General features: G+C 34.1%; 1 protein-coding gene across 1 annotated transcript; it reads right to left on the bottom strand.

The window, feature by feature from the left end:
* Positions 1-1,336: 1,336 nt before the first annotated feature.
* Positions 1,337-6,260, bottom strand: LOC113311026 (delta(12)-fatty-acid desaturase FAD2-like). The gene is made up of 2 exons (XM_026559869.1): positions 6,088-6,260; positions 1,337-2,894 (listed from the first exon to the last, which is right to left on the bottom strand). Exon 2 carries the CDS (start codon positions 2,854-2,856, stop codon positions 1,702-1,704), a length of 1,155 nt encoding a protein of 384 aa, XP_026415654.1. The 5' UTR covers positions 2,857-2,894; positions 6,088-6,260; the 3' UTR covers positions 1,337-1,701.
* Positions 6,261-12,866: the final 6,606 nt, after the last annotated feature.

Genomic DNA, 12,866 nt, shown 5'->3' with positions numbered 1-12,866 from the left:
CTGACAATGAAAATATTATTTTTTTTGGGCCTGCGCCTAATTTTCCCTTCTAACTGTGTTGAACGATATCGAGAGTGCGCAGGTGGGAGCAGCTAAGAAGAGGCTCAAAAGAACGTATGCAGTTGATTTATAAGGTGTATTTGAATTGTTAATAGATGGGTTAAATGAAAAGCTTATGTGAGACCAACGGGGAGATACCTCATAGAGATGAGATAGCACCGGCTACCAACTGAATAATGACTAAAAGGAGGAGGCCACTCAGACTTGCAATCATTCAGCCTAAAATTTTAGCGAGTAAAAAACGTTTGAGATCAAGGAAGAATTACTATGAACTTCTTATATGTAATAATCTAATGCTGGTGTAACCAAAAGGTGTGGAGAGTCCACCAGCTCATATGATCTGTCCCTGATTTTGCATGGTTGGATGTGGCAGTCCAGATAGCTATTTATGTCATGGCGTTGTTACTGAGTTATATGCTGATTCTGTTGGAGATGCTGGTTGTGCTGCAAAGTTTCATTTTGTGGACAGATTTGTCCATTTGAAGCATCAGTGGCTGAGGTAGTGTTAGTGGTAAAATCTGGTTGATCTATGTTTGAAACTTTGAATCTCTTCGAAGGCTGGTAATGCTCAGTCCATTGCTCAATCTCTTCTATAGATACTTTTCTAGCATTGCTAGCTCCATCTGACGAGCCAATTCCTGAGTTGTTGAGGTAAGCTTGTCGGTCAGGGTTTTGTCTTTTGATATATGACTCATCAAAATCGTTTTGCACTACTCCAATTCAACTGAACCCGGCTCATCTAGAAAACAGTATGTGCACAATATGTTTAGCTAGACATACATGATACATGTCCATGAGTGCACCTAGTGATATATCATTTTTCAGATTTATCATGTGACAATAAATTACCTGAGTCAATAAAATTTGTGCAGTGACTCAGAGTCGACACACCAATATTTTCTTAGTAATCCACAATGGGATAGTAGCTAAAACTTTATCTCGTAATCCGATAACCAAATCAGCTTAACCTTTCTTCCTAAGAAACTGAATAGATATGGTGAGATTTAATTTTGGTAAAGCGGCAGGAAAACTCTAGCATAAATCATAGTTTCAAGTCGTGCTCGTGCGTAGATAGCCTTCAGTTGCAAAGGCAGCAAAGCTTCTCGTTTGTCTTTATCAGAGTTAAAAAATCAAAATGGGCAAAATTTTGGGCCACTGAAGTGGCTTCGGGAGCCAGGTTCCTTCAAAACTACGAACTGTTCTAAGACCCGACTGGACGGAAGAACGCTTATCAGGGTGTTTAAAAAAAAGATTTGTTTTATGGGAACAATCACTGTAGAAAAACAACAGTGGCCTTTAACGGATAGCATATGGAAGTTAAGATACATAGTTTAAACAGTATGTAAGAACAAGCAGAGAACTATGCATAACTCATACAAGAGATCACCATTACAAGTGGAGGAGATCCTGTTTTTAAAGGCAGTAGTTCCCAACACACAATACAAAGACACCACTCACTGGTTACTACAAAAACAAAGATTAAAAGAAAAGAAAAAGGAACACAACCCTACATCTACTAGCGTCCTCCATCATGAACTGGCGATTATTATTAATGTTACCCAAATGATGTTTAAGAGCACTCCTCCCACCTAACACTAACTCTTTATGCACGCCTTCTTTTCATCTTGGTTGTTTCTTTCTTCAAAGCTTGTTATTGTACCAGAAGACTCCTTTATTTACCTGGTCAGAACCTTCATCTGGTGCGACATACATACACTCTCTTGCTTCTCTCCACATGGCCTTGTAAAATGAGGTTCCATCAAACTGATAATAATCTCCAAGGATTGGCTTGATAGCTTTGGTAGCTTCCATTGCATTATAGTGAGGCATTGTTGAGAACAAATGGTGAGCAACATGAGTATCAGTGATGTTGTGGAAAACTTTGTTCAGTATGCCGTAATCTCTATCCATCGTAGCCAGTGCTCCTCTTAACCAGTCCCATTCGGATGAGTCGTAATGAGGGAGTGAAGGGTGAGTGTGCTGCAAATAAGTAATCAAAACAAGAAAGCTGTTCACAATCAACAGTGGAACCCCATAAATACAGATAACCCAAGTGAGTCCTTTTGCTGCTGCCAATAAGTAAAGCCCGTATACGACAGTAAAGAAGCCAATATCAGATATGTAAATTTGAAGACGTTCACGGTCACTGTAAATCGGGCCATGGGGATCGAAATGGCAAGCAAAACGCTCATAGTGCCGACCTGAAACATTGAATGTTAAGTATAATGGCCAGCCAAGAGTGAGTGTGACGGTAAGAGTGAGGACTCGGCCAGGGGGGTTGTTGAGGTACTTAGAGAACCATGACATTTCTGATTTAGGTTTAGGGACAAACACTTCGTCACGTTCTAGAGAACCGGTGTTAGAGTGATGACGACGGTGACTGTATTTCCATGAGAAGTATGGGACCAGGAGTAAGGAGTGAAGGACTAAACCAACAGTGTCATCCAGCCATTGGTAGTCACTGAATGCGTGGTGGCCACATTCATGGGCAATAACCCAAATACCAGTGCAGACACAACCTTGGCAAATCCAGTAAGCAATCCAAGCAGGGTAAGTGAGTGGAGTGGGTAAGAGAGGAATGAAAGTGGTGGCGGCAAAATACAACAGAGAAACGATAATCAGGTCGTAGACAACGTAGGAGAATGACCGAAGAACAGAGCGTTGAAAACAGTGAGGAGGAATGGCCTTTTTGATTTGGCTTAGAGTAAAAGGAGGCTTCGAATGAGGAGCTCGGCGTAAGACGCTTTGATCTCCCTTCTTTGTTGAAGGTGCTGACATATTACCACCCGCACCCATTGTTAAAGTTTAATATCTCGGAGAGAGTCTTACTGGACCTGAAAAAGTTACATTATCAAAGATATGTTAGGAAACTGGTAGTAAATTTATATAATTAACTCACTTTAAAACAGTCTAATTTGACTCATATTAGACAATCCATACTAAAAGAAATAGTCAAATGCTAGCTGTCTGCTACACTACTAACTAAAAAGGATTTCTTATTCAATAATCCAAGTTTAAAGACATGATAACAAAAGCAAAAAAAAAAATGAATGCCACCATGAAAGGAATTTACTTTTTTCTATACTAATAAATTTATACCCAGGTTATATAGATATGAAAAAATATATATATATAGATATGAAAAAAAAAAAAACTGATCTTGTGCTAAAAACGAATGTTCAACGAAGATCTATCCAGATTTTTTCATGATCGCAGGGTAATAGTACATCAGAAGCGTATGATACTGATAAGTCGGCATTACTTTGTTTCCTGTCCAGGCTTGGTTATCAGTGATTCAGATTTATATACTAATGTTTCTATAATTGTGGAGCCAATACAGATTATTCAACAAAACGTCTATCTATGCTCGCTTGCAACAACCATATTAGATATCATTTGTTTAGCAAAATGGTAACAACAATCAAAAGATTAAACCAGTGTAAAGTATACAAACAAAAAAGAAATGCAAGATTAAAAACTTATATAATATGTTAAGAGAAATAGGAAAAAGATGAATATATGTTGTTCAAAGCGAAAGTTGTACTTCACTGATAGTGAGGCGAACCATGGCAATTTTATACCATCCAAACTTTGTTTCAGTAAAAAGTGAAAATATAGAGGTTGTAATACTCACTGAGCTTTGGCTAATATAATCAAGTAATACAAACACAACTGTTTAATTCCCTAGTTTGGGCAGAGGTTGATTTAGGCTGGCACGTATTGGACAATGGTTTCTTAGAAGCTTATGAAAGCTTTGTTTCTTAAAAGCTTATGAAAGCTTGGTATTTGTGAAGCTGATCCACTCCTCATGTAGATCACCCTCACCAAAAATCAATTCATTCCAAAATTTATAACCCCATTAAGCAGCAATAGTTTTTAAAGGATTTGATGACCAAAAAATCATCAAATAAACCATAACGAAGTTGCGAATCTTAGAATTACATGATTTTCGATGAAAATGATCTACAGGATGAATAGAATTATCTTAACAAAATATCCTAGGAGCATTGTACTTATCACAATATTAGGCCCTGTTTCAAAATCAACTAGGTTGACTGCAAAACTTGTCCACTTTCGTGAAAACAGTTTCAGCGTCATTAAACATCACCCTAAAGTATCTATCCATATACTTGTAATCTATTCCATCCAAACAAATTCAAATTTACAAACATTAGTAGACAGCAGATGTATTTCCTTAATTTGCCAAATCCCTAGCACATCCTGTCTAATTCCAAAATAGTGTAGGCAAAAATGTACTAGAATTATCCCTAAAAATACTATCATGACCACCCATATCATATCATATAATTCATAAATATATGTATTTCTGAAACACGTAGTCTTGGTCCTTGGAGCTATAAATGACCTTAAAAAATTGCAACGTTAGGTACCAACAAGGGACTTCTAAAGTTAGTTGTGGGGTCTGCAAACGCCTCAATATTTTGTTTCTACTGAAAAACAGCTCATCAATGTCACGTGTTTCTGTAATATGCTGGGTCTCTCTCCTCAATTGAAAAATGTTTTTTTTTTTTTGTCTTGAAATCAAATAAAAATGTATTTTGGTCCTTCTATTACGTTATAACAAACGGGTGGTATTTTGGGAACAAATACAAAAACACATTTTGTGCGTAGTATTTGGTTAATAAACTGTTTATCATAAAAATTTAGTTATCTAGTAGAGTACAGAATGCACAAAATAAAACTGTGGGTAAAAACTAATACAGTACATAATTATTCATTTATATTCTCATAAAATTATTAGTTTCCAACACCAATTGTGTTAACCGGCCAAATTTCTAGTCAGGTTTGTCAGCTAGATGCCTAGATCGGTCCCACAAGGGCCAAACCTTCTTTTCTTATCGTCAAAGAGATATGACCACTAGTATACGATAACTCTTCACTTCCTTTGGAAAATTTTCATTTCAATTTCTTGTTCTTGCTAAGTTGCTATGTTTACTTCTTTTCATTTTCTAAATTTATAATCCTAGCGTTCAGAATTATAAAAAATAATAAAGGACCATGTGATCTACTTTTGAATTGTTTGGTGGAAAAAAAAGAAGACAAACCACCAGTGGAAGCAAAAGATAACCATAAAGAGAGATCTGTGCAATTTTAGAAAGTAGAATCTTTAGAAAAAAAAATTATGAGAAAGCTACCTTAGAAATGATTCATTAACTATTTCACTTTTTGTCAGTGACTGAAACCAATTGGAATATCAATAATTTAATAGAAGACAAATGCATAATCACATGGGCAATAATATCTTTCATCGGGACCAAATTTCAATTTGCTTGCATTTGTGAATCCTTGATAAGAAAACACAGTGAAAGCTAGGCCCTTCTTTACAAAATGCTCCAACACAACCTAAATTTAAAATGAAATGCAAAGAAATTGATGAATATTAATATAAGAAAATATTGGTAGGTGGAAACCTCTCGCTTTCCGTACTATCCGGAGAAAAGATACACAATGACAAAAGAATTTTTTTTTTTGATAGAATTCAAAAACAGAAATGTATTATTTTTTAGAAGAAAATACGGATTTTGACAACACGAATAAAAAAAGAAAAACAGATCAAACCACACGTAAAATCAATCACACATCGCATTGAGGAACTTTAGATGTAATCTTTTTATTGCATGTAATTAGAAGGAAACCAAACAAACAAAACGTCGATCTAAAATTAGATTAAGCCATCTAAAAATCCGACATTAAAATCCCAAAAAACACAGGCATAGATAACAGAAAGAAACATTTCATTTTAATTTTTCCGAGCAAATTCACTGTCATAATCACATCTCAATCTGCGCACACATGGTAATAGAACGCTACTGTTATTTCAAGATGAAATAACAATATTTGAACATCAGAAACCAACCATAAATCCTTAGATCTAACATTTTTAGATTAAATCCGTGTAAATTCATATTACGGCGAAATATTTCAAATCAAACTTATGTTTAAAAAAATTAATAATCAAACTAATAAATGAACACAATATAAGTAGAAACTCAGAAGATCTCATACCTTAGAGAGAAGCGACTTCTTCTTCGCTCCTCTTTCTCTCTCGAAGCCTTTCTCTCTCTCTTTTTTTTTTTTTTTTTTTCAGATCGCTCTAATGTGCCGGCTATTCTTTCCCGTTCCTCCACAAAAGCCGTATTTAAGCTTTTCTTTCGTTTCCCTCCCTCCCCCAAATGTTGCTATGGGACCCCACAGAATAGCAATATGTTGTTTCGACCTCGTAAGCTGTGTAGTGCTACACGTGTTTCGCTTTGAATGGTCATTGTGGTATAACTTAGCGGGAAAAACGATGCGGAACCCTAAGGACCTAAGAATTATTAAGCAATCAGAATCGTAGGTTGCCATCTAATCTCACATTTTGGTAATAAGAACGGTTAGAAATGAATCAGCGCAGCTGAAAATATCTACGAACTATTTTACGTTTTTTATACATCTGACTGTATATTTTGGACGTATTTCATTTTTGAGGTGTATTTAAAACTTAAAACGAACAAGCGTCGAACTAACTTTGGAATTTATGTGGATGCTGAAACCAAGTGGCTTGGTTGATCCATACACTTGGCACGCCTCGACTAATGTGGCTTACCTTACGAATATTCCTTTTGATAGGTGTGGTCACCTGTGGTGGTGTCTACACATGTGCCTGCTTTCGTTTTTAAAAGTAGAAATTAATATTTAATCTCAAAGTTACTGGGTTTTGGACATTCTAGTCCTACACTCTCAAGTCTAATACTAGGAGGTCCAAATTTACCAAATCTGAAACGAGTTAATCCTTTCTTAAACGATTCAGTCCAAAATAAAAAAAAAATGGATGACAAATATACCCATCAGATATGATTTTTTCGTAATTCGGTTTTCATTTCTTCATTTCCAACGTCCAACGTTGAGAAAGCTTTTCCAGCCGCTCCTGTTGAAGACGATGTTACTAGTTTCATCTCGTTTTTTCTTCTTCTTTTCTCGATTGATTGGTTTCGTTTCACTTGATTCATCAAATTGTTTTTACAATTTCGTAATGTAAAAATTTGGTTTAGGGTTAATTTCATCAATTTGGGGTTCTACTGAGATCAATTTTTATATACATATTCGAGGTTGATTGATGCATTCATCGTCACTACAACAATCTACAGGTATGTTATTCATTTACTTACGATCTTGTTATGTAATTTTGGAAGAAATTATTACTATCACTATTTTTTGAATAGGTTATTGTTTTCTTAATTTCGGGGAATTTTTGTTGATTTTAAGATGTTTTATTGAATTTGTGTATTCAATTGAGTATCAATATTATGTTTTCTTTGAAGGATCTTATCTCGTTGGGTATATGCAGTGAAGAGGGTTGATGATGTTGGGTTTAATTACTTTATTTTTTTTAATATAGTGTTTAAAAACTAATCAACTGTACTTCCTCTCGTTATTAGAGGTTATTAGAGTTTATAGAGATTGTTTGGTCTTTTTTATTTATTTGTAAAAGATAGATGCTCATTTTTGGGATAGGATGAACTGTTTCATTTTGGTGATAATATAACTTATGTGACATATAAGCTTCTTGCTTATGTTGACGAAGTAGCTTGTCGGCTGATTAAGAAGATATTCATTTTTGTGAAGGTCATAGGATGATGCCGGTTGATCCTGCTGTGCGATGTACATGGATTGTGGCACAAGATTTTCTTGCTAGTATCTCTCTTGCAGCACCACCCAGTGAAGTTTCTACAAGTCAATAACGATGCATTGGAGTGAGATTCTCAATTGATAGGAAAGTTTGTTAATGACATAGATGGAATTAGTGGATTTACTGCAGGTATTATTAATCTCTCACTGTATTGTTTCTTCCTTTTGTGCTTCCTATATATGGATATAAAGTGGACCAAAGAGAAACTTTCAAGGAAATAAGTGGCATGGCTATATTTCTCTTGTTTGGATTTACGCCTAAGTAAGAAAAAACATAGGTAAACCCCATTTTTAGAAAATTCAATTAACAAGATGGTGTGGTTATACTTCTTTTAAACTAGATGAAACTAAGAAAATTTAGCAAGAAAACCGTGTTCGCAGACTATTAGGTGTTCTTAAACTTTGCAAATGTGAAAAGTCTTTTGTGTGTTCAACCAGAGGGAAAGCCAACTTGTCTAATGCTCATGTAAACTAGATAAAACTAAGAAAATTTTAGCAAGAAAAACCAATATTACCGGCAGCCCGTTTAATTTGACATAAGATCTTTTTGTGGAGGTTTCATTTCTGGATAGGGAAATTATGACGCTTTACTGCTTAGCGGAAAATGTTGAGTTGGTTATGATCCGCAATGACATTTGTAATTAAAACAGAGGCTTCAGTTTACTCATTATTCAAGTATCTCAATTATCAAAAATAATTAAAACTTATTTGAATATCCTACTAACAAACCAGTCTTTTTTCTCAAATGTCTTCACATGCACGTGAAGGTTTAGAATTTTTGTAGTCGCTAATGTTTAATGTTAGACAAGCTAGTTTCAACTGCCTATACTTTGGAAAGTCTTAATGCGTACATAATTGTACACATTGATTCTTGATGTGTACATAATTGTACACTTGTTGATTTTCATGATTGTTCATTTCTTGTTGTTAGTTTCAATGATTATTCACCTTTTAACCTTTCTATGTTCTTTTACATGTTCTCACTCTATGAATCATATTTGTAGATGTGTACATATTTGTACACTATTGCATGTTTTCGCTTTATGAATCATTTTTTGATTCGTTTTATGAACATTATATTTTTTTGCATCGAGTCCATGTATTAAGTAGCTTATAGAAAAAGTATGTATTGCAGGAGATGGATTGCGACAAAGAAATGCGGTATCCCTGAAGCATCCCTATCAGGATCTGATATATGAACCTTTGAAGGATTGACCAAGTTGATCGTTTTTATCCAAAATCACATTACTTCAGCTGCCGATATCGTCGTCTAGATTTCTTTGGCTTGTAAGTCTTCTTTGTCTTTACAATTTCTGAGTTTTAAAAACCTTTACTTTGTTATTGTCACTGCCATATATTGTAATTGCCACATTATATGAAATGTCTCTATGAAATATTTCGTTTGACCTGACCTAAATATATATTGTGAACTCCAAATTCTTTGCATTGGTTGGAGAGAAAGCTTTGGATAATAGAAAAGAACAAAAAATAAAAATGACCGGATTGAAGTTGGATAAGATTCATAAGACAAGTTATTAGACATTGATGATTTAGTTTTTCATTTCTAGTTTCCCTTCAACATCTTCCTACAGCTCCTGCTAACCATAATCCATTTTGGCAGAAACTTTTATATAGGAATTAAACATCAAAAGTTATTGGATCTCTTTCTTATACTTTTATGGTAACTGCAGGGCCTTATATAGGTTTACACCTGTTGATCGTTAATGTGTACATAATTGTACACCTGCCTATTCTGGAATTCAGATGACTATTGAGAAGCTTTGTACTTATTTACACATTATGCCTCAGTATGGTCATTATTATAATACTAAATTGATTGTCAACCGCTGCACCAGCAACTAAGGTTAGTTCCTTTCCTTCCGTATTTTCTTATATTTTTCTAAGCATACATTTATTAATAATGTCAAAATCTATTATCGAATAGTGGAATATCTTTTATGGGAGATGGGGATTCTTTCGATCTGTGTTTTGTCTGGAGGTTAGTGATCTTGTTAACAGCTTGTAATCTTTAACAAACTTACAACTTAAAAAAATACAAATAATTCTCTTTGGAAAAGCATTTTGTGAAACAAATTTGCGCATGTTTAGCCTCTAGAGTAGATTTTGTAGAGTAGTTGTAATAAATAGCGGGACTTTGCGAGAAATAACAGTAGTCAAACCTGAAAGGTAAAACATAAGCTTTTGCTAGCGTAAATAACTAGGGTGTACAAACTGATGCACATGTGAAAAACTTGCGTAAATTACTAAGGTCTACATAATTGTACACATGTTGATTCTTAATGTGTACATAATTGTACACATGTTGATATTTGATGTGTACATAATTGTACACCTATTGATTGCTAATGTGCATATAGTTATAAACCTGTTGATAGTTAATATGCACATAATTATACATCTGTTGATTATTTAAGCTTTTGTAATAAGTAAACATTTTTCTGCTTCATCATTTTCATGATGTTGGCGATTCTTTTTATTTTTGGGGTTTGCTAAAGAAAGTTTGCTTCGTTCATATAAGCATATAGCGCTTAAGCAACACCCATTTATTACGAATTCATTGTCGTCTCGATATACTGATCGCAAATTTTGTTTTCGTATGCAGATTCTATCCCTGGATGAAGATGGCCAACATATTTGCTTGTCTTGAAGCAAGGTTTGTAGATACTTTTTTCCCAATGATTTAGAAATAGTTGGTATCTTACTTTGTTAAGAGACCCTTTTTATGTTCTGAAGGTGAATAAGTGAAGTTTCCCGTTTAGACATGTTCTTTTCCCTATCTCTTTTATAGAAATTAACATCTTTATATGGTTTGAATATGTGACCTATTATGAACCGCAACATTGGATGACCTAATTTATTAGAGAGGCATTAGTGATGCTTCTATAGTTAGTTTCATACTTTTTAAGCTAATGTGTACATAGTTGTACACCTGTTGATTGTTGATGTGTACATAATTGTATACATGTTGATTGTACGCATAAATGTACACTTGCTGATTGTTAATGTGCACATAAATGTACACTTGCTGATTATTAATCTTTGAAACTAGAAATAGTAAATAAGCGTGTTAGGCTCGACTTATACTGCATGACTGATGTAGAGTTTACATAATGGACAAATCGTGGCCTTTAATTAGGCATGTTGTTTTAAAGGCATTGGGTGTTTGCTTGTTCTCTTCAAAGTGCTAAATGTGTGTGTCAGTAGACTTTGTTCGTTTTGAATTTTAATTATAAATTTGTTGAACTTATTATAACTTTGTTGAACTTATAAACGATGCACTTAATGCAGCAGTTAAGTAGTCCGTAAACCTTTTTTCAGCTTGTCAAATGTTAAGTTGTCAGACTTGATGAACGAGTTAAGTATTCTGTGAACCTTTTTTGTGTTTGTCAAATGTTTTAGTTGCTGGAATTGATGAATGAATGCATGTAGATCGAAGGTTTCATAGTTCGTGGCATGAGAGCATCGTTTGATTTTGCTTCACATAATTTCCTACGTGCATTGTTTTTTCTCTATTTCTTATACTTTTTAATCATGCATCTTATGGATAATGGGAGTTCTGACCGTGATGACCATATAAATTGCGATTTTATAATATTGTTTAGAGAGCGTTGAATGGGCTTGGTTATCAGAAGATATTTAGTTGAAAATTGTTGGTAAATTAGGTATTTGTAGATGTGTACATGTTTGTACACATGCTGGTTATTACTCAAAATAACAACTATCTTCCTTTACCTTCTTATGGGTCCTAATTTAAAGACCTAATTGATTTTCCGTAAACACAGTTACTCAAAATTTTCAGAATTAGCTTAGTAGTAAACTTATTTTCTAGCAAAAGATGAAAATTTTTGATATTTTTTTGTTTTCTTTTTTGATTGTGTAAATAAGGTGCTTGTGTGTCATTAACTAAATCATGTGGCTGTCGTGGAAGCATCATTGAGGATGAGCTGCAACATGAAATGTGTGAGTGGTGCTTGGGTGGATGATTCAAGTTGCATGTGGTGTACAAATCGGTGCGTCTTGTCTTATATGGATTTTTGTAGATGTGTATATGTTTGTACACCAGTGTAAACTAAGATTTTTTTAAAAATGAGAATTATATAGTCATATGGGTACTCTTTTTGTAGCTCTCGGAAAGAGCTTTCCGAATATATAAAGTTTACGAATTTTGGACAAACGGTCCAAAAGATAAATTGTTTTTTAATTATTTTTATGTTAATTAAAATTGCTGACATCATCATAAGTCAATGTGGACTAAACTGTAAATATTTGGACTAAATTGTAAATGATGAGGGTTATTGGTGTACTTTCTCATATTTTGGACTAATTTGTACCTAGTTGACTCGGGCTGGACTAAACCATACTTTTGAACTGACATTTAGACTAAGCCGTATTTTTCCCTTTTTAAAATACATCGTGCCATCACAACCTCGGCACGAGGTGACAGCCCAAAACATATTTTTTCTTTTCCAGAAACCAGAAACATATTTTTAAACCTAGCGTCTTTAGGGGCGACCCTGAAAGAATTAGGGGCGACATAATAAGACAAAATAGGTTGAAAATACTTATATGTCTCTTCATAATCGATAGTTTAGTTTTTTTTATCTACCGATTGCAAAATCTCATTTTTGAGACAACTCTATGTTCTATAGTTATATGAAATATTTTAACTACCGATTATCTATGAAGCACAAATACTTCAAAATTCGTGACGTATCTGTATCGACGCCGTATCAGTATCGGATACTTGGGGATACCTGAGGATACTTATCAGATACCCCATTTAAAGTGTTACCTTTTTTTAATTACAAAAAGGGTATGGGATACTCTGGGATACCTCTCAGATACTCTATAAAGGATACTTCCTATAATCTAACATTTATTTTTTTATACAAAATCTATGTATTTATAAATTTATACATAAAATCTAAATATTTATAAATATTTGTACTCATGAACATATCGAATAATTATATCTAAACCTAATAACTTGTCGACTATGAAGAAAAAGACTTGGTATTTATTTTAGAGAAACGGTGTTGGTATCTAAAGAAAAAGACTTGATATTTATTATAAAGACTTGGTCTTTATAATAAAGA

This window comes from Papaver somniferum, chromosome 9 (genome assembly GCF_003573695.1).
Source record: "Papaver somniferum cultivar HN1 chromosome 9, ASM357369v1, whole genome shotgun sequence".
NCBI classification, from domain to species: Eukaryota; Viridiplantae; Streptophyta; class Magnoliopsida; order Ranunculales; family Papaveraceae; genus Papaver; species Papaver somniferum.
This window is presented reverse-complemented; position numbering and strand designations above follow the sequence as displayed.

Excerpts from the sequence above, each read along its gene's own strand:
- LOC113311026 (XM_026559869.1), bottom strand. The coding sequence starts at position 2,856 with ATGGGTGCGGGTGGTAATATGTCAGCACCTTCAACAAAGAAGGGAGAT.